Here is a 20,575-nt window from a genome sequence, read left to right on the forward strand (position 1 = left end):
TTGCCCTGGGATTTAGAACCATCTCCTGGTGGGAAGGAATGTTTCAGTTCAGAGGCTGGTATAAAACTGCTCTTGTCTGCACACTGCCTTGGGCCTTTTTTGGAGATTAGGGTTAATATATGAATTGCTCATTTGTTGTTCAAGCAGAAGGCCAGCCTGTCCACTACAGCTTCCACGGGATGGCAGTCCTTCAGCCTCCTCTTTTTCCTTCCCCTTAGCAGTCCCTGTGATCCCTGATAGCTTTCTTTCCTTATCCCTTTCTTCTTGTGGAAGCCCAGAGCCCTTCGGGGAACTGGCGTTTGAGAAAACCCAGAGGGCCTTCCCGGCCCTTCCCTTGTTGGTGCCCCACCTCTTCCCGTATATCAGGGTGGTCTTTACTCAGTGCCTGGGATGGGGCATAGCCCCGATGTTCAAAGTTCTCAGGCAGTCAGACGTGTTCTCTGCAGCCCAGGAGTTCTGGCCTCTCACCCCACCAGTATCTTCTAGATTGGCTGAGGAAAGGATGGCAGACTCAGTTTTCTGTTCATTCATGTGTTTACTCACTGCTTACCGAGCACCATCTCTTGAGGGTCCTTTCTAAATCGCTCCCGATGATGTTTGTGGTTGCTGATAAATGACAACGAGGTCAGAGGGTGGATGATACACAGCTGGGGAAGCAGGAGAAACCAGAGGCCTGGTCCTGACAGCTGCATGGGCCTGTGTGCTGGGTCCCTGGGCTGTGCACTCAACTTCTGTGTGAGGCGGAGCTTGTAATTGATAGCGATGAGGAGCTCCCGACTCCTGCCCCTGCCACCTCAGGGGACTGCTGGCGGGCTGGGTGCTCTCTCCTTGCTTCAGCCCTGCGGTGGAAGCAGGGGCCAGGAGGGTGGGCTCCAGCCTGCATCCCAGAGTCACGGGCCAAGGGCTGTGGCCACACGAAGGCCAGCAGGAGTGAGCCGTGTTCTGGTCCAGGCAGATCCTGGACCCTCCTCAGGCCAGCCTGGGGCCCTGCACCCCTTGACTCCGTTCCTTTGTCTTGCAGAAGTTCTGCTTGCTTTTACCAGTAGTGGCCAGGTGGTTCCTCTGGGGCTGTCTCAGCCCCCGGGACTGACCAGGCACCTCTCGCTAGCTGGAGGGGAGGCACACAGGCAGCACCTGCTGCACTTGGTGCATTAACTGCATCCTTTTCCACGGTTTCTAAAACAGAAATGAAAGTGAACCGGAGGATGGACTTGGTGGGAGCCAAGCTGTCCTAGAGCAGAATTGAGTTTCTTGGTTCTAGATTTCTCGGGCTTGGAAGCTTTTAAGATTAACTGCTAATCTTCGGAAGATGCTTTTCACTGGCAGGGGCCTTCTCGGAACTCTGGGGCAGCGTGTAAGCTGCATGGCTGCCTTTTCTGGGAGAGAGCCCGTGAGGCCTGACAGCAGTGCCCTCAGCCCTCGATGGTGCCCACCTTCCCTTTAGCACGGGCACTCTGGCCTCAGGAGCAGAGTTGATTGAATCAGCACTTGTTGGACATATTCAGAGTTTTACTGACAAAGTCGTTTCCCCTCAGTGGTCAGATGATGAACTGCCACCTGACGCTGCAGCCTCGGCTTCCCCAGCACGGAGCTGTCACCAGGGATGGCAGGAGTGGGCACTTCCATCTGGAAGAGACGCGTCCAGGGGAGACCTTTCTAGGCCTGCTGGTCAGGAGCCCTCCCTGAGAATGTTGTCAGAGTGAACTCTGACTCCACAGCATAACAGACACCACAGACGGTGTGGCTTAAAACTACAGAAATGTATTCTCTCCCAGCTCTGGAGCTTCGAAATCCCTGTGTGGGCAGGCCTGGGCTCCCTCTTCCTTGCCTCTTCCCAGCCTCTGGTGGTGGCTGGTGTTCCTTGGCTTGTAGCTGCACAGCTGCTGCCCCTGCCTCCATCACACGGCTGCCTTCTCCTGTGACTTCATGTTGGCTTCCTTCTGTCTGTCTGTATCCAAATTCCCTTTTGATAAGGACACCAGTCGTATTAGATCAGGTCCACCAAATGACCTTACTTAAGCTTGATTATCTCTGTAAAGACCCTGTTTCCAAATGAGGTCACCTTCTGATGTGCTGGGGGTTAGGACTTCAATATATCTTTTGGGGGGACCCAATTCAAGAACATTCAGGGCCCACCAGGATCAGAGCCAGTTTACCTTCTTCACTTCCTATCCGATTAGTCAAGAGTGTGGGCTATGGAGTCGGGCTGCCTGGGTGCAAATCCCAGCATCATCACATGTGACCCATGGTTGAGCAAGTGCTGTGGTCACAGTCGTACCAGCCTGTTTCAGGGACGGTGGTCAGAGTACCGGGAAGGTGCACCAGTAAATAGGATGCCACCTCCTTTGAGTGCCGGTTTTCTTTTGAGAGAAAATAATTAAAGTTTTTAAAATGTAGCCTGCTGCTTGGAAAAGAGATGGATTAAGAAGCTGGAGGTTCAAAAGCAGCCCTGGTGGGAGGATTTGTCTTCCCCGTGGTTTAAAATGCTCAGGGAATTCCTGGGGGGGAAGGAGCATGTGCATATCTCTATGTCCTCGTGAGTTGACTGTTTCATTTCTTCAGTGAACATTTAGTGAGCTGTGGGGACATTTGACGAAGTAAGAGCTGGAATGTAGGTATGTGGGCGCAGAGTATTGGGGGCGCAGCAGGTGCAAAGGCCCTGGGGCGTGAAGTGGGCATGCAGGGCTCTGGTGCCGAGAGGCCGTGTGAGTTACACAATGAAACTACTCTCTTCACCAAAGAAAACCAGAGTTGCGTGACTTCCTTGTTGAAGACTGGCTGGAAGTCAGGGCTACACTGTACTTTGTCCCCACCCACTCTGGGAATTGCCATTTTATAATGTGAGTAAATCCCATCTCAGGGTTTGGTTTTTTGTTTTTCATTTTTCAACTAAATATAACTTCAAAAATTGTGTTCATCTCAAGCAATAAAAGTGCACTGGTATACAAGGGGAAAATTGCACACTCGCCTCCACCCCCCACACACTTTAAACCCATGTTCACAGCCTGGTGTGTCTCTCTGTCTTTCTTTCCAAGCCACACTGTGTTGGTGTTGGTATTGGCATTGGTGTTGCTTGCTTGTACAGTGGCGACATGGGATTTCGTAGCCGCAGCACAGTGATCTTACCCTCCTTCCCTGCTCTTCTCACCTGCCTGTAATTCACAGAGGTTCCTCCAGGTCTGTCGATATCGGCTGCCTCTGTCTGAAGGCCCAGGGCTTCCCATCGTTGGGTGCACTGCAGTTTATCAGCCGTTGCCCTGTCGACAGGTCACCTGTTAAATTCAGGGCTGAATGAGTAGCTGCTGTCATGTTCCCATGCCTTCCCTCGACTCTGTGTGGCTTGTGGGTTCTGTGTATTCCTCCACCTCTGGCACCCACTCCTCATCTTCGGCCTCACTCTCTGTTAAATGACAGCACTAGGAACCTCAGAATCCCACTTACCTGGCCCGCACCCACATTCAGGTGGTCATCAAGCCCGTGGCCCCAGGTCCAGAACACACATCCATCTGTCGCCTTTCCCACAGTCCCTCCCCCAGCACCCTGGCTCCAGCCTTCAGTCGTAGCCTCCTTGTCTCCAGCCTCTCTCATGGCCAGGCCGACCCTCCGTCTCCCAAGGATCTTTCCTTCCCTCCTTGCATCTTCTCACACCTTGAACAGCCTTCAGTGGGTCTCTCCTTGGACCTCGTCCTTGCTGAAGGATCTGTAGATACACCTACCTCCAGCCCCGCCTGAGGCTGGAGGGCCCTGTGCCCCAGGCAGTATGGCGTTGGGAAAGTACTTGGCACTTTTTGAGAGCTTCACCTCTGCTGTGTACGTGTGTCCGTCCACCCTCACTAATCCTGGTTTCCATCTCTTTGTCCCCCACAGTGCGCGTTCCCTATTTCATTGATTTGAAAAAACCACAGGATCAAGGTTTGAATCACACCTGTAATTACTACCTCCAGCCAGAGGAAGACGTGACCCTTGGAGTCTGGTGAGTGAGCAGCCTCAGGGCTGCAGGGCCGGGCACCGCCTCTTGATAGCGGAGCGGTCTCTGAAACTCTTGCTTGTCCATTTTTATCTTTTGCCTGCTGTTTCCAAAGGAAAGATCTCAGCTAAATTCCTTGAATAATGGGGCACGGGATGGCAGCACCAGCTCTGTTCTGAGGTTTTCAAACCAGATTGGTTTTTGCAGAAAGCCTCGTTTCCAGGAGAGAAGAACGCCAGAAACAGAGTATGTCACAGAATCGTGAGCGCAGGCTTGAGCCACACCTGTCTTCAGAGAAGGGCCCACCCAGCTGTTGAAAACAGCTGCATTTCTTTCACACACAGCACTCTCAGCTCTTGATAGTGGTGGCGTTTGCTCTTTTCTTAGCGTTTACTTTTTTAGCCATAAATTTAGGTTGGGCCTAAGTTCTGTGACTTCTTGGCATTTCTTTGGAATATGATTTAATGCTTTTTCTGTGGACTAGTTGGTGTTTACAAACAACAGAACCAGAGCGGACCGGCTTTCCTGTGGCGTCTTCTCTTTCTCTCAGAAACAGCTCTGAATTGCTGCCTTTGTCTCAGTAGAACTGCTGTGGACGTGAGAAGCTTCTGAGTGAAGTGCTCTGAATCGCTTCCCTGTGCTGTGCGGAGGGCAGGGGCTCCTGCGTAAAGACCAGAGAGTGAGAGGGAGATTCTGGTTCGTAGTGGCTGAGGCTGGGGCTGTCTTTGGTCATTTCTGGCTTGTTTTAACGGAGCATTTACGACCAGTGTGTGCATGCAGGCCGCTGTGCCTTTTCGTTTTCAGTCAGAAGCCTGACATGTTTTGCTCAGAGGTGTTTGGGGGAATTGGCGGCTCTCCTGATGGTTAAGAGGGTCTGTGCTTTGAAGATGTGGGCTCAGCCAGGCTTCTTCCTCGAGCAGAACAGCCGTGTTACAGGACAGGTATTTGTGGACAGTTACCTGTGAAGGTTGTGTTGGTGATGACCACATGAGTCTCTGGGAAGCGACAGCCGCTGTGTGCTGGTGGGCACCACTGCCCGCCCAGGTCTGCACCCTGCGCTGTCTTGATCACAGTGCGGGCCTTTGGGTGGCAGCAGCTCCGTTCACCACCTGCCCTCACTGGCACCTCGCCATGTCCTGCTGCAGAGGAGCTGGAGGCGGGTGGTGGTGGGAGGGCAGCTCCCCTCTGCCAGGCAGGGGGAGGAGCCCAGGGATGGAGAGCTTGCCTGGGCCTTTGTCAGGAGCTCCGAGTTTGGGTAGGCTGGCTACTGGAGGCATATCAGCTCCCAGCACCTTCCAAATGTACCTTTCCCTCTCATAGGTTTGTAATTGTGGGAGAGTGATAATTGCAGCGGTCAGAACCACCCAAAATGCAATCCTCTGAAATGGGTCAGAGAGACTACGTTAGAAATGAGATGCTAACACTTAGAAAAGAAGAAATCGGCCATGTAATGTTTTTAAAACTTCCCAAGAATGAATTTGAATAAGTTTTACAGAAAAAAGGTGTTAAATCAGACCCTCCCCAGTGATGAACAGTGACTTTGATGTGTCCTGAGTTAAGATGAACCAGAGCACCTCTCTAAAGGAGGGTTTGGCCACATAGACAAGTGTCCACCTGCCTGGCCGGGCATGGAAGGACTGCTCACGTGGGCCTGTGACGTCTCCTGCAGAGGTGCGTCTGTGCCAAGATGGCTTGTGGACAGGCTCTGTGTTAGAAATGGTGCATTAAGGATGGCCAGGCTTCCAGTCCAGCCCGTAGACCCGCGTTGCTGAATTAGTACATATAACAGCATGATATGTCTTGCATCGTGAGTTAAGTCACGTACTTAAAGACATGGATGAGTTTGAGGGGACGTGGCGTTGCTCAGTGTCCATTCAGTGCCCGTTCTGTGCTGGAACCCAGCTGGAAGGGGTCTGAGCTCGCATAGCTTCCCCGTTATACAGGAGGAGCGGCTGTCACCCCACCCCTGGTAACTGCTGCCGGGGCAAGCTTCTGGGGTCCAGAGAGGGCCCATCCGCGAGTCAGGAAACGACCTGCCTCAGCTGCCAGAAGCTGCCCTCGCAGCTTGGAGTCAGCGCACCCGGCCTCCTGCTGTCCGCTCAGTTGTGACTTGAGCCGTGGGCATCCCGTCTGCAGGCGCGTCACCTGCCGCTCCCCTCTGCTTCTGCTTCCAGGCACACTGTCCCCGCTGTCTGGTGGAAGAATGCCCAAGGGAAGGACCAGATGTGGTATGAGGATGCCTTGGCTTCTAGCCACCCGATCATCCTGTACCTGCACGGGAACGCGGGCACCAGGTGAGGAGGGGCCCATCTCAGTGAGAGCGTGGGTGCACCTGGGACATGGGCATCCTGAGAACACAGGAAGAGGCAGGGTTTGTCTGGGGTTTGGGAGAAGCTTGCATGAAGTCGTGTTCCCACAGGCCCAGAGCAGAGCAGGGCTGTGTGCAAGGTGGACCGGGCCTGTTTGCTTGGAAGCCACCGGCTGAGCAGATGTGGGCAGCTGTGTCCATAAATCCCTGGTCTGAAGCTCGTGCCTGGGGTGGGATGGAGGTTGCTGCGTCTGTCAGAGCGGCCCAGAGCCTCAGCCGGAGGGGTGTCCTTCTTTCTGGGTTAGGGAACAAGGCTTCTCAGTGGGCAGGAGGCGTGGTCCCTCAGCCGAGGTTTGTTGAGACCCTGCAGAGCCACTGTGTGCCCAGGAAGTCGCCCCTGCTCACCCAGCATCTGCTGTCTGGTCTGAGGACACTTTCTCGCTGGCAGATGTGCCCTGCTGGAGGGGGAGGCATGCTTCCGGGGGGGGGGGGCGAGGGTGACGTTGAAGGTGGGGGAGTCCCATGAAGAGACCCAGCTGAGCATGCAGGGACAAGCTTGTCCTCGGGGGCTGCCATGCCACGCTCTCAGGCCAGGGTACTCGCAGCCCTGAGCCGGCAGTGCTAGCGCATCCCACTGGGCCATCAAGGAAGCATCTGCGTCTGTGCAGATAAAGCCCTCGCCCAGGTGCTGTTCGAGAGTAGGTTTAATGGATGTCTTTCAGACAAGCGGGGACTGGAGCCGTTGTTCAAAGAGGGCTCCTTCCAGCCCACATGGTCAGCCTTGTTGAGAAGAGTCTGCAGGAGAGCTGGTGGGGTGAGAGGAAGAGGGGCGTTTTCTGAACAAGCATTGCCTGAAACCCCTGGGAGGGTCCCTGTTCTTGGGTCTCGTGAGAGAGAGCCAGCAAGAAGCAGCAGGAGGCCGGGCACCGCGGGGCCGGGCTGGGGTCAGTCATTTCACAGGCAGAACCGGCGAGGAGGACAAAGCAGGCCACAGTGGGCGTCTGGGCAGAGGGGCTACACAGAGGATGTAGCAGGATGTCCAGGAAGTGGGCCCCACAAGGACACTCTGAGCCGGGAGAGCGGAGCGCTGAGCTACTGACTCAGCACGCACTTGGCAGTCTGCTTTCCCTTCGTCTGGGACAAGCTACAGCGGGTTTCTCTTCCGCTTTTCAAAGAGCAAGTGAATACAAACAGCTCCTGTAGCCTCTTTCTATAAATGAGGGAAGTTTGGAGTTCTTTGTGAGCAGTGCCAATCACATGGTAAAGACAAAGTCTATCTGTAACTTCAGGATGGAAGGAATCTTGTGACTTTGAAGGTTTGCTGCCACCCCCCACCCCCCATCCCCAAGGACTACTCAGGCTGCAGATCTTGGCGGCCACCCGGCCGGGCAGGACAGCAGCAGCCGTGGTTCCCTGAGACTCGGACCCCCAGGATGCCCCCAGCCCCATCACGCTCTAAATCCCCCTTCTTGCTCAAGGTAGGGTATTGGGAACGTTTAGAAAAGAGCCACGACAAATGGTTGCAAAGATAACTGAAGACGCTGCAGTATTTCTTTTTGGTCTTGAAGCGAAGTCCTTTGAATGTTTGTTTCTGGGTTATATTGGCTTTCTCCTTCGTTGTGTTCTCGCCTCCCCTGAGGACGCTCGCTCCGTGAACACACACCCCGGAAATTGGCCAAATACTCCTCATAAAGAAGGGAGAGAGCTGAGAAGTCTGGTGAGGGTGAGCCCGCCTGCTGATGTGTTTCCCTCTCCCGAGGCAGCTCTATCCCCGCTTGGGTGTCTGTGCACAGTAACAGCCAGCCAGCATCTGGGCAGAAAGGGAGAAGGAGGTGGACAGTCCTTGGAGAGAGGTGCGGGCGTGAGGTGGTGTCAGCAGTGGCGCCTGCGGCCGAGCCACTGAAGCTGCAGCCTGCTGGTGAGGGGCGAGGAGGCTCACAGTGGCTGTCAGGTCACGATGGCACCTTCGACCCAGCATCCCCCCTCGGACACACGTGTGTGGAAGGACGTTAGGGGGTGGCCGCAGCAGCAGAACCTCAGTTAGCAGCAGGTGGGAAAGAACCAAAGTGACCACAAGGGGAGGGCGTGAATGGCCGAGGAGGAGAGTTCTGAGAGTTGGCTGTGGCTCTGTAGGTGAAAAGGCTGGGGCAGGAGGTGCCTGTGGCCTGTCCCCGTGGTGTTCATGGGTGGTCCTGGACACTGGGGAGCTGAGGGGCCCTTTGTGTCTTCTGGGGTTTGCACTGAAGGCTTGTATGGCCTACTCAAACCAAAGGTGAGGTAATAGTTAAGAAATATCCCCCAAATGCTCAGACTGTCCCTCGTTTGGCACCATACTGTGGAGGCAAGCTGGGAGCCATGTAGGTGCCCTGAGGAGGAGGTGACCTGTCCATCACCCTCCCGTGTAGATTTGGGGACCAGGCACTAAGGGCCCAGATGCTACCGTGTTGATCCTGGGCCCCCTTTCTGAGAAGATGCACTAACAGCCATGCTTGTTTCCTTTCCCTGATGATCTAGAGGAGGCGACCACCGGGTGGAGCTTTACAAGGTAGGTGAGGACGGCACACAGTTTATGATGGACAGAGCGGTGCCCTTAGCTTATGACAGACAGAAGGGGCCACACGGTGGACAGCTGTATGGAGCAGTGCCCATGGGGTGTGACCCACACGGTCTGTGACAGATGGAGCGTTGCTTGCCTCCTGCTTCTGGCTGTTCTTTCCAGGACGCGTGAACAGAAGGGGGTCCCCCTAATAATTTTGAGTTAATACTCATTGTTGACTTTTTAACACTGCCTGTTATGGACGTCTCCCCATGGAATGCTTCCCATTTTGCTGCCTCTGGGGATAGTTTCCAAGATCGGGATGAATGGACTTTGTAGCTCATATGCCAGAAATTGGCAAATTACATAAAGTCACTTGGAATTTCTTGGGTTTAGTGGGTTTAGTCAGAGCCATGTTGCCCAGGTGTTTGTTTTTCACTTCCAGGTGCTGAGTTCCCTTGGCTACCACGTGGTTACCTTTGACTACAGAGGTGAGGGCTCCGTACTTGCCCCGCTTCCTCCAGGTCGGTGTGGGATATGCAGGTGTTGCTCTGAGAGGCTCCTGTGCGGTTGGCAGCTCTGCCGTGACCTGTGGCAATTGTGAGCACGTGGAGGTGGTGGAGGGTCAGGGTCTTCGGAGGTGTGTCCTGCGTGCATCCGCCCCTGTAGGGTGCCTGGAACCCCAGCACACACCCTCTGTCAGCCACATTTTATAAGTAGAAAGTACTGTCTTCTCTTTATTGGACTCAGACTTTCCCCATAGCTGGGACACGTTTCATGCTCAGCACAGCTGGTTTTGTTGATGTTATGGAGACAGGGAAGAGAGAGACTCATCTTCTCGCCCCTCAGTATTTCTTCTTTCTAGCCTCCCACAGTTTGATGCGTGAGGAAAATGCTTTGTGTTGTCAGGGAGCAGCTGTGTGGCAAGTGTGTGCCTTGGACAGTCCTTGGCGGGAGAGGTCAAAGGGCTTAAAGGCCTCTTGTCCAGCTCACCCTGATTGGGGGTAAGGGGGTGGGGTCCACATCCGCAGACTCAGGAGCCGGTTGACATCCCCTGGATGTGAACTTTGGAAGAGTTTCCTCTTGCTGCTGCAACAGGTTACCACAAACGTAAATGTCTCGAAACAGCACAGACTTATTATCTTGAAGTTCTGGAGGTCAGGAGTTCAAAATCTTTAGCCACTGGGATAAGTCAAGGTGTGGGCACGGCTGGAAGCTCCAGAGGAGAGTCAGGTTCCTGGCCTCTTCCAGCTTCTCCAGGCCGCCCTCACTCCTTGCCTGTGGCCTGAGTCTGCATCACTCTGGCTCTGACTTCTGTCTCTCTTCTGATCATAAAGACCCTGTGATTACTTGGGGCTCACGCTGATCAGGATAATCTCCCATCCCAGGGTCTCCTGATTCGCAGCCTCTTTCCTTCTGCACCCTTCATTCCCCTTGCCGTGTAAGGTACCAGAGGCACAGGTTTCGGGGTTGGACATGAACATCTTTGGGGGCCATTATTCTGCCGACCATAGGGTGAGGGATGGTTCTTTTGTGGAAGAGTGTTCCATCAGGAGGAGGGTGTTGGGTTGGAGAAACTCTGAAATGAGGCCCATCCTTTCCTCCTGCTCCTGCTGCTGGAACCTCAGGGTAGTGAGAGGGGTGGCCTCTTCCTTGTTCGCCTCCTGGTTCTTGCAACAGAAATAAGATCCCATCTATCACTTCCTCTTTTCATTTCCCATTGAGTCTCTGCCTTTCTAAGCCGTACGAGAGTTTGTCCCTGTCTCTGTCTCTCTGTGTCTCTCCCTGTCTCTTTGTCCCTGCCCCCACCAGTGCCCCAAGCCCTCACACTGGCCTTGTCCCTGACATTGGCTCCTTCCCTAATCTGGGTCTGGGATGCCCCGGGGAGGTGGCCTGTGGTGCCCCTGCCTCTGGGTTTTGCTTGTGTAGCAGGACTTGCTCTTTCTGAGCCTTGTGGTGCTTTCAGATCATTTGATGATGACTCACTGCTGAGCTGCTGGAAATGACAGTCACAACTTGACTTTTCTGAGAATCTAGAGGGAAGGTCCCTTGGGAGGTCAAGGTTTAGGGGCCGAGACAGTTGGCTTTCCTCTGTTAAGCAAACAGGATGCTAAAAGCCCCTTCCTTTCTGGGTCAGAGTTGCCCTGAGCCTGGAATCTGCCTGTCTGGGGGCCTCTCCACGCCTGTCCACAGCTGGGCCACAGCTGGGCCATGGAGTCAGGGCTGGGCTCAGGGGCCCCAGGGTGGACTGGACTCTCACTGGCTGAGCCTGTCAGTGCCTCATCCTGGTGCCAAGCCCCAGATGTTGGGGCCGGCAGGGGTCTGCGTGTCTGACCACCCCATCTGCTCATCGAGACTCAGATGAGGGCGGGTGGATGGCCGTTTGGGTTCAGAGGTTGTGACAGCTGAGGAGGTGGGAGAAGAAGAGCTGGCTTGGCCGAGACCTTGAGGCCCCAGACGTTCTGGGCCTCCTGCTGAGAAGCGGGGGGGGCGGGCTTGCCCCTCGAGGTCCCCTGGGCTGCGTGTGATGTCCTCCTCTTGCTGCTGCTTCCCCAGGTTGGGGTGACTCAGTGGGAACGCCGTCGGAGCGGGGCATGACGTACGACGCACTCCATGTTTTTGACTGGATCAAAGCGCGAAGTGGAGACAACCCTGTGTATATTTGGGGCCATTCCCTCGGCACCGGGTAAGAATTCCCCATGTGGCCTTTGCAGGAGCAGGTCTTCACGGGCGACTGTCCAGCCCAGGCTCTCCTAGGGGCCCCGGTGTCCTCTGGACCCTGTAGCACCATTAGTGCTGTGATGGGGGCAGGGGATGAAGCACCATAGAGACCACGAGGGGCTTGAGATACTTCAGCTCCTCAACCCAGGAAGTGACGGGAGGCACAACAGCAGTCGTGGAGGTGCCGTCTCCTCCGCAGGGAGGATGCAGACGCGCCTCGGTGGGACTGTGCCCTGAGGAGGTGGGTCCGAGCAGAGCGGGACAGGGCACTCGGGCTTCCCTTGGCCTGGCTGAGGACATATGTGCTGCCCAGCAAGCCCAGGAGCCGGGGCCTTGATTCTCTTTGCAAACAGTGGGCCCCTTAGCCCACGCTTGGCGTCGTCACCGGAGAACTTGGGCAGGCAGCAGTGGTGGTTCCCTTCCTCCATCTGCCAAGACAGGAAGCACTTCGATGTTCCACGTGAGCCGCCTGCATCGCTTCCACGGGCATAGGGGCCAGTGTTTCTAAAGGAGCCCAAGACCAGCACCTGCTGTTTTTCTGCTGCCTTTCCTTTGGACGCGGTGGCTGCAGGCGGGTTGGGGCTGCAGGCGGGTTGGGGCCGCAGGCTGGGCAGTGCCCGGGACAGGGCCTCCTGCCCTGCCCTCGCAGGGGGACTGAACCCTGGACAGGAGAGCAGGCCATCCTGCCCTGGGTGTCTGCATGGGACCCGCCCAGGTTGGTCCCGGGAAGGCAGGAGGCCCCCAGGCCTGGCAGACTGCAAGTGCTGCCGCCCCCAGGAGCTGTGCAGGCAGACTGCAGCCTTCTCCCTGATGGCGGGGTGGCCCTGGGCCCTACTGTCCTCCTCCGTGTCCCGGCGGCACCCATACGGACCGGGTGTGAACTGGGGCGCCGCTGTGTGGCCTGAAGGGGCTGCTCCAGGTGAGGTGCATGCCTCGGGGACATGGAGGTGCCCTGTCGGAGGGGCTGGCTGACGGCTGGGGCATCTGTGCTCCCCCGGCCCAAAACCCCACTGGTCACTTCGCAGATCCCGGCTTCCTCGGTCACCTTTGAGTATTAGGAGGATCTCATCTGAAACAATTTTTGTCATAATTCAGCTGAACTTTTTTTTTCTTTCCAGAGTGGCCACAAACCTGGTGCGGCGCCTCTGTGAGCGAGGTAGGGGCTCGTGTGGGGTCACATGTCGTGGGGATGGCCCGGCTCCCATGGGCGGGTGGAGCGTTGGGGAGCCGGCTGTGCTCCAGGCCCTGGGGCTTCTCGTGAAGTGGGTGGTGGTGGACGTGCCGTGCAGTGAGATGAGAGCAAGGCGCTGAGGTGGGGGCCTGAGCAGACCCTTGAGGGCCCACCCCCATTCCCCCGATCCGCCAGCGGCTGGCGGGGCCTCACCAGGGGCCGGGCTCCGCTGTCCTGTGGAGGGTGCATGAATGGGGAGTGGAGGACTGTGTCTCACTGGGGTTTCTTGCTCACCTCCCAGTTCCCCGTTTGTTTATCTAGAGACACCTCCAGATGCCCTCATATTGGAATCTCCATTTACTAACATCCGCGAAGAAGCTAAGAGCCATCCATTCTCAGTGGCAAGTACAGATCTTATTAAAAATGGACTTATTTTTATAATGAAAATAATTGCTATAAAATATAAAAATGACTAAGTAAATAGATATAATAAATAAATTTAAATATCATAAAATTATTTAAATAGTCTAATGAATACAGACTTTATTAAAAGTTAATTCTCATTTAGTTCTGGTCACTGGCCTGACTACAGAGCCGCTCAGGATGCTTATAACTTCGTGCCAGGTAGAAGGATGGGGTCACAGCCAGGTTGCCTGAGGGTGGCTGTACCCATAGGAGGCCTTGCCCCCTGGCACAGTTTGCCTCCCTGGCATTGCTTGCCCATGGGGCTCAGTGCAGGCTGAGGGCGCTGTCCTGGCTGCCTCCCCAGGAGTGGAGCTGGTGGGCACCCCAGGGAAGCCCTGGTGGGGATTACATGCTGTTGGGCCGTCACTGGCCGGATTCGAGGCCTTGGACCCTCCATTTACAGGCCGGGCCCAGAGGAGGGTCCTCTGTACCTTGTTGCTTCCTCTTCCTCCTCCCACTGCTTCCGTGTGTCCAGGGGAGCCATGTTGGCCCCACCCGACCTCATGCTGCTCCGTTGCAGACAGAAGAGTCCTTTGTTGGGTCTCCTTTGATGTTGCTCTTCTCCCGAGTCGCACGGACCCCATTCCTTGGGGGTGGCAGCCTGTTGTGTGTGGGAAGCCTGGTCTCCTAGTCTGAGGTGTGGGAGCCCTGTTTGCGGGCAGCCCCCCTGCAGCTGGTCTGGGGGCCTCTTGAGCAGGGAGTCTGAGGGCGGGGGTCAGAAAGGGCAGGGGCGCCCCCCCCCAGCTCCAGGGGGCCCACAGGTCAGCCTGCTCAGAAGCAGGAGTGACCCCCGGGCACACGGCACCTCTGTCTGGACCCTCAGCCCTGCGGGGGGTGTTTTAATTGATCCTCTGCTTGTTGTCTACATGTTGCCTCCAGATCTATCGATACTTCCCTGGGTTTGACTGGTTCTTCCTTGATCCCATCACAAGCAGTGGAATTCAGTTTGCAAATGATGAAAAGTGAGTACCATGGAAGAGAATTTAGAAAAACCCCAAGAACCCCCAGAATAAGTGTCTTGAGTCACGTTAACCAAGTAGGATAGGACTCTGAATACATAGGGATCTTTTCTAAGCAACACATCTCTGTAAAGGGAATGTCAGAGAAGGAGAACCAGGAATGTGGAAAGACTGTAGGATTAGATTAAAGAGTAGGAAGAAAACATATTTTTGGTCCATAAAGCTGTTTTATTTGAAAATTATGTCAAAACCAGAACTCCTAAACAGGTATTAAAGCAGTAATAGTAACTGTTATTCAAAAAATGACTTTGCCTCAGCCACTGGTTTTGTGTTTGGTTATGGAAAGATGTTACGAAGTTTAATATTAAAAGTATTTCTCTGAGGTAAACCAGCAGTTACATGTTCTATTTAAGGACTGTTTCTTTGAACAATGTTCAGATTCTGCTGACATTATCTTTGTGATATCTTAATTTCATGGGGTTTAATTTCTTCAAAAAAAAGAAAAAGGAAAAATCCTTATCTGAATATGCAGTTAACATTTAAAAATCTACATTTTTCAAAGAAGAGTTATCTGAGTAGACTGGGTTCCCTCTAAAAATGACAACGATGAGAAAAGCCACCTTTGGCTGCCCCCCCACTGAGCCTGTGTGAGTGCTGGTGGGCCGGCCGGCCCTCACCCACTGGAAGTCAGGAGCCCCAGCTTGGTGGGCAGGTCTGTTCCCAAATATTTGGTAAGGTGACAGCATGTGAGGGGGGCCTCCAGAGTCAGAGAAGCTACGAAGCAGCTTTGTGGGTGGAAGTCCAGAAAAGATGTCACCCGTCAAAGCGTGACTCGCACACCAGCAGCCCTCCACCCTGGGAGTGGAACGTGGTGGGCGGGTGAACTTGCGAGCCACTAGCGCGAGCCGCTAGCAGCAGTTGCAGACTGCCAGAGTTGGGCCTCTGAGGGGCGGTGCGCCCCCAGGCCTGGTCCTGCCAGGTGCCAGGCTTGCCCGGGGCTGCCCTCGTGAAGTCCCCAGATCAGCATGGGATCTCCAACAACAGGTGTCTGCTGCGTCCAGCAGCTCCCCATGAGACCTCAATGAGGGGCGCCTAGGAGACCCCAGGCCCATCCAGTCCTTCTGTTAGGTGGTTTGCTGAAGAACAGGATCCTGTGAACCTGTTGAGAATGTTCATTTACTCGAAACTCTCAGGAGTGACCTTAAATGTCATTTACACGAAGGATGAATTAGAGGGTGGCTCTTTTGCCAACAGATGTCCAGTAAAGTTCATCTGAGTGAGTTTCCTGGCCCACCTAAATTACTTCGTTTGTAAATGTTGTTTTGTAACTTTTTAAGAATAGTCTACTAGCAAAAAAAATAATTTTTAATTTCCAGGAAATATTCAGGGACCCGATTTGGTGAATGAATTGATCTCTAGATTTGACTGACACCTGTCACCTAGAATAGATATTGTTGGAAACATCTAAGAAATCAACTGCTAGTTCTCTATTAAAATGCCCAGTTTGAGGCGTTCCACACCACGGTGAAGTGCTCTCTAAGTCAGGTCCCTGCTGTGGGCAGGGCTGGGAGCCCAGGAGACCCCAGCTCCTCCTGGGGGCCGGTCCAGCACCTTTCTCCCTCCCTGCAGCGTGAAGCATATCTCCTGCTCCCTGCTCATCCTGCACGCCGAGGATGACCCTGTCGTGCCCTTCCAGCTTGGCAGAAAGGTGGGTGTCTAGCGGGCGTCGGGCAAACTCATGTTCGGTCCAGGCTAGGCCAGGCGGGTGTGGAGGGTCCTGCTGCTGGCAGGGCCCCTTGTGAGGGAGAGGGCAGAGGAGGTTGGCAGCAGGGTCGGGGCAGGGCTGGACAGCTGATGCCGCCCCAGAAGGAAACGTGAAAATAAGCAAATGAAAATCTCCTGGGTCCCCCGTACAGGAGACGCAGTCAGGAGGGCTTGCCAGTTACTGGCTGGAGGGAAAGCACCCTTGATGACGAGGCTCCCCCAGTGGCTGGAATTGGTACAGAACGCTCACCTGTTCTCTTGCCTCTGGGATGGGACTGACGACAGAGGGTGCCACGTTGCCTCTGTGTCTGCTTTTGCTGTATTTGCTTTGCCTTTGCTGCCAGGAAGCCTGATTAAATTTGTAGGTGGGGGTAGGGTGGGAGAGAGCACTGTCTGGCCATGGCGCTGGCCTGCTAGAGGGCGCGACGCCCAGGCCACATCAGACCAGGCCTGAGGCAGGTGTGTGAGGGCCAGGTCCTTCCCTCCAGCTGGTTCGGGCACGTGAGGAGGGGGCTGAGGTGGCATAGGTCCTGAGCCACCTTGTTGGCGGGCCTTGACCCAGGCACACGGCAAAGTTTGAGGCACACAGCCCACCCAGCCCCAGGGACTGAGCCTTCGGGGCTGCTCCTGGCACTCAGGCCACCACCGCATCCCGTAGCAGGTGGCTCTCTGTGGTGCTGCAGGCCCCTGAGGAAGGGCGGTCTGCAAGACAGGCGTGAGGATGGAGAGCGTCTTGAGTGGTGGCCCCGAGGGTCCCTGCTGTGGGCGAGGCAGGCTGCAGGGTGCTGTGCATGGGGGCCTTGGGCTGCTCTTTGGAGACAGTGGCCATGGGCTGCTCTCTGTTGCAGGGGGAGGCCAGTAGGCAGGTCACCCCCAGGCCCTGGGCGCTGACCCGCCTCTCCCTCCCCCAGCTCTACAACATTGCTGCACCGTCACGCAGCTTCCGAGACTTCAAGGTTCAATTCATCCCCTTCCACTCGGACCTTGGCTACAGGCACAAGTACATCTACAAGAGCCCTGAGCTTCCACGGATCCTGAGGTGAGGCGCTCTCCTCTCACCTGCGATGCCGTCCTGCGTGGCGATGGCTCAGGCGTGTGCGGCCGCAGCTGCAAAAGCCATTTCGGGGCCGAGTCACAGTGAGGGGTCAAGAGTGTCACCCCTCCCTCCTGGGCCGTCCCCACCGTCAGTAGGGCTGTGATCTCCCTGTGATGCAGGTCGTGCAGCGCAGACACCACAGCTGCTTTGGGTCAGGCCTCCATCCCTTCCCACAGGCCCGTCAGGTTGCTGCTCCTGTGCGTGGGGCACAGGGGGTGCAGGTCTGGGCCAGCTCCTCAAAAGCCCCAGCTGCTTCTGGAAGGGAGGCTGTGCCCCTGGCTGCACTGCGCTGGCTGAAATCCTGGGCCAGGACGTGGGCTGCCACCCCGGGCACCCATCTCGAGCTTGGGCGCAGAGCCTGAGGATGAGGGGTGCACTGGTGGCAAAGCAAAGGGTTTGGATGGACCAGGCACTCCCTGCCTCCCGCTGGAGGGTGCAGGCAGCCTGCACGTCCCGGCTGGGGGGCCTCTGCTGAGCCCGGGGTGCTGGAATCGGCCCTCGGTGAGGTGTGTGCCGAGTGGTTACACTTTGCCCTTGAGGTTCCAGGGGCGTTCCTTTGCAGTTTCTTGCCTCCCGGATGTGGGCTGCTGCGAGGGGACAGTAATGAGTATGGGTTTGCTCTGGGACTATGGTTTTTCCCCATAAAAGGAATACATTACATAAAATGTAGACCAGAGAATGGCTCCAACATCGGGGTGCAGTTAGTGACCCCATCCTTGCTCCTGTGTGTCAGGACTTAACTTGGGCACTGCCTTTGGCGCCCTGCTTGTTTAACTCACGGGGTTTTCTGAGCGGAAGTGTGGTCCTCCAGGCTCCTTTGCGGCCTCCCCAGGTGGGCTGTAGGAGGACCACAGGAGGTGGGGTCTCAGGTTTGGTCTCAAGAGGTTTGGCCGACAGGTTTCCTCCTCTGGTCCAGGGAATTCCTGGGGAAGTCGGAACCAGGGCGCCAGCACTGAGTGTTACTCGCCACCTGAAGGAGCATGAAGATGTCTGCCCTTGTCCCCCCCTTCCTCCGGCCAGCCCGGCACCCTGGAGATGTGCCTGGAGAGAGAACTCGGATGCCAGCGGGCCAGGCAGAGGAGGCCCTGGCAGACCTGAGGCGCCCGCCCCGGGTGGCTGGGAGCACAGGTTTCTGTGGACAGCGTCGGGGGCGGGCATGTGGCCCTCTCTCCCTCTTGCTGCCACTCAACCTGAGGTCTTGTTGGGAAGACAGTGACAGAACTTTCTGGCCATCGGCTAGTTGATCCCACACTTCCTGAGCTGGGCACCAGGAGCCTGGGGCAGGAGGCGTGGGGTCTTGGGACCACGTTGAGCTTTCTGGCACCACCCTCAAGAATGTGGGGAAACTTGGGTTCTTTCTGTCCCTTCCCAGAACGGACTCTAGTGGTTCCATCAGCCCCTCCTGCCCTGTGCACCCCGCTTGCCTTCCTTGGTGTCCCTGCCTCCCTGGGCGGCCCCACTGCTCCCAGCGGGGGAGGTGCCCGTGGTCTGCCTTCATCCGATTTCCACCCACCTGTCTACCTAACCTGGCCTTAGACGGAGCATTTATTTAAGAATAAAATCGTGGTGGTGGTCTGTCTGATTTCTCAGTGACGCCTCCAGCCCAGGCCCTACCCACAGTCCCAGGCCACTCTCAGGACCCGACCATATGGGAGGTGGTATTGGCCAAGGATCATGGGCCCTTCTTTCCCGCTTCCTTCCAGACACTGGGGCCCAGCACGGAGGGGCGTTACCTCTGGGGAAAGGAACGTTCACGGTGGGGAGGTGGAGATGGCTTTTCCAGGCGGAGCAGATGGCATTTTTCTAAAAACCAGGCCTACGCAGGTGACCTTTCCAGCCTTATAGTTAACAAGCTCGTTGAATGTTGCCGTGTTGATGGACAGGTGGTGGGGTTTAGGCTCCCGGAGTCCAGGGACTCTTCTGGCCCGCGAGCATTGCCCTGTTCACTCACTGGTGGTGGCGCTTCTGTTGTTTGGCTTTTTGCGAAACCAGCCTCCCCTGCACGTGCGCCGCTCCCAGCCAGCGCCTGCCAGCTGTCCACTTCTCACCTCCCCGCTAAGTGCGCTCTCTCCCAGGAGAGGGTGTGTGGCTTAATAAGGGGGCTTCGAGCTGTGCAGCGCAGGGTTTGTCCCAGGTCGGAGGACTTCAGCCCACCCGGGTCTCTCCTGATGGCAGGCCTTCCTCCCCCAGATCGTCAGGCTCTGGCACTTCCCAGTCTCAGCAGCGCAGAGATTCCCCAAGGTGGGGAGGGGCTTGTTTACCTGCCCCCCTTGTAGCCTGTTAGCAGCTATGCCCTGGCTGGAAGCCCAGAAGCAGGTCACACCCTCTTTCTGAAGCACCTTAGAGCTGCCCAACGTGATTCTTGTATCTGGAAAACCCATGTCTTTCTTAAACCAGGTTTGAAACGGAACAGACCTTCCTGAGGTCAGTTTGTCAGTTATCTTCTACTGGACGGGTTTGCTCTGCACTCCTGGTATCTAATTCAGGTGTGAGCACAGCCTGCAGGGCCCCACCCCGTCCCCCAGCTTCATGTCTCCTTGGATTTCCGTCAGAGCTGGGACACCCATCCCCACCTGACACCGTCTTCATGTAACTAAAGCACGAAGTGCCCGCCTGGCCAGGGCAGCCCCTTCGTGCTTTTCTCAGTCACTGAGGCTCCTGGAGGCCCTGCAGCTCAGAGCCACATCCCCAGCTCGTCTTGACCAATGAGGCCGTCTAGACCCGGCCTGCTCTGCCTGGGCTCAAGTCTGCATCTTGTTTTTCTTAAAATTTTGTCTATGTAAGTTGCCTCAGATTTTTTGGGCGGGGGGGAATAAGGTAGGCTATAAAGTAAAAATACAAGCTGTTAGTGTTTTTACAGGTGTCTGACCGTCTGAAGATAAGGAAGCATAAGGGATCGTGGGGCTGGTAGCTGCCGCCCTTGTCAGCTGTCAGGTAATTAGTAATCAGGTCTACACATCTCTGCCTGGTGGCATCTCAGCTTATTACCTCGGTCTGAGCGACTAAGCTTACACTGTGGGTTAGAACTGACCCTTTAATGGGTCACAACAGTCGGTGGTCAGGAACAGCAAGAGATGTGCACAGCTGTGAACTGTGGTCGTCAGATGCATGTGTCCCAGGAGCCGCCCCAGACCTGAGACCAGGAATGTGCATCTCAGGTGCCCCCAACCAAGGGGCGGCTCGCACATCCCACCACCAGCAGGGGTCCACGGCGTTCTTGGGTACTTTGGGTAACAATAAGCCCCGAGTCACATCCCTCTGGGTTCTTGATTTAACCTGCAGCCATACAATTTGGGGTCGGGGGGGGGGAGGAGTTTTGGTCCCCAGGGCGTTCCACTTCCCAGGACCAGGAGTGGGTGGCAAAAGATGGGTGCAAAAAACAGTACAATTCACACCAAAAATGCCAACACCCAGGAGACAGTTTTCCAAGTGGCTGGGTTTGACGGTTCAGGCACTCGTGGCTCTAAGCCCCACATGCAGCTGGGGGTGAGAGAACTTTCTGTTCTCAGTCCTGGAATGATGGACCATAATTTAGCCCGGCTGGGACATGGACTGCCCTGGGCACAAGAGTGACACACAGAGGCCAGA

General features: G+C 55.7%; 1 protein-coding gene across 6 annotated transcripts in view; it reads left to right on the forward strand.

Moving 5' to 3' along the window:
• The window catches only part of ABHD12 (abhydrolase domain containing 12, lysophospholipase), a 69,088-nt gene extending 50,526 nt beyond the window's left edge, over nt 1-18,562 (forward strand). For 4 of the 6 annotated variants that reach the window (XM_060122367.1, XM_060122368.1, XM_060122369.1 and 1 more), the window contains 11 exons: nt 3,868-3,973; nt 6,142-6,261; nt 8,790-8,820; nt 9,257-9,302; nt 11,368-11,497; nt 12,651-12,688; nt 13,025-13,104; nt 14,048-14,130; nt 15,757-15,835; nt 16,803-16,930; nt 17,885-18,562. In XM_060122367.1, coding sequence (XP_059978350.1) covers nt 3,868-3,973; nt 6,142-6,261; nt 8,790-8,820; nt 9,257-9,302; nt 11,368-11,497; nt 12,651-12,688; nt 13,025-13,104; nt 14,048-14,130; nt 15,757-15,835; nt 16,803-16,930; nt 17,885-18,203 — 1,160 coding nt within the window. In that variant the 3' untranslated portion in view covers nt 18,204-18,562. The remainder of the gene's footprint in view (nt 1-3,867; nt 3,974-6,141; nt 6,262-8,789; nt 8,821-9,256; nt 9,303-11,367; nt 11,498-12,650; nt 12,689-13,024; nt 13,105-14,047; nt 14,131-15,756; nt 15,836-16,802; nt 16,931-17,884) is intronic. The other 2 variants (XM_060122370.1, XM_060122372.1) reach the window with 1 other exon arrangement.
• The last annotated feature ends 2,013 nt before the right edge of the window (nt 18,563-20,575 follow it).

The sequence above is a fragment of the Lagenorhynchus albirostris genome, chromosome 15 (genome assembly GCF_949774975.1).
Source record: "Lagenorhynchus albirostris chromosome 15, mLagAlb1.1, whole genome shotgun sequence".
Taxonomy (NCBI): Eukaryota; Metazoa; Chordata; class Mammalia; order Artiodactyla; family Delphinidae; genus Lagenorhynchus; species Lagenorhynchus albirostris.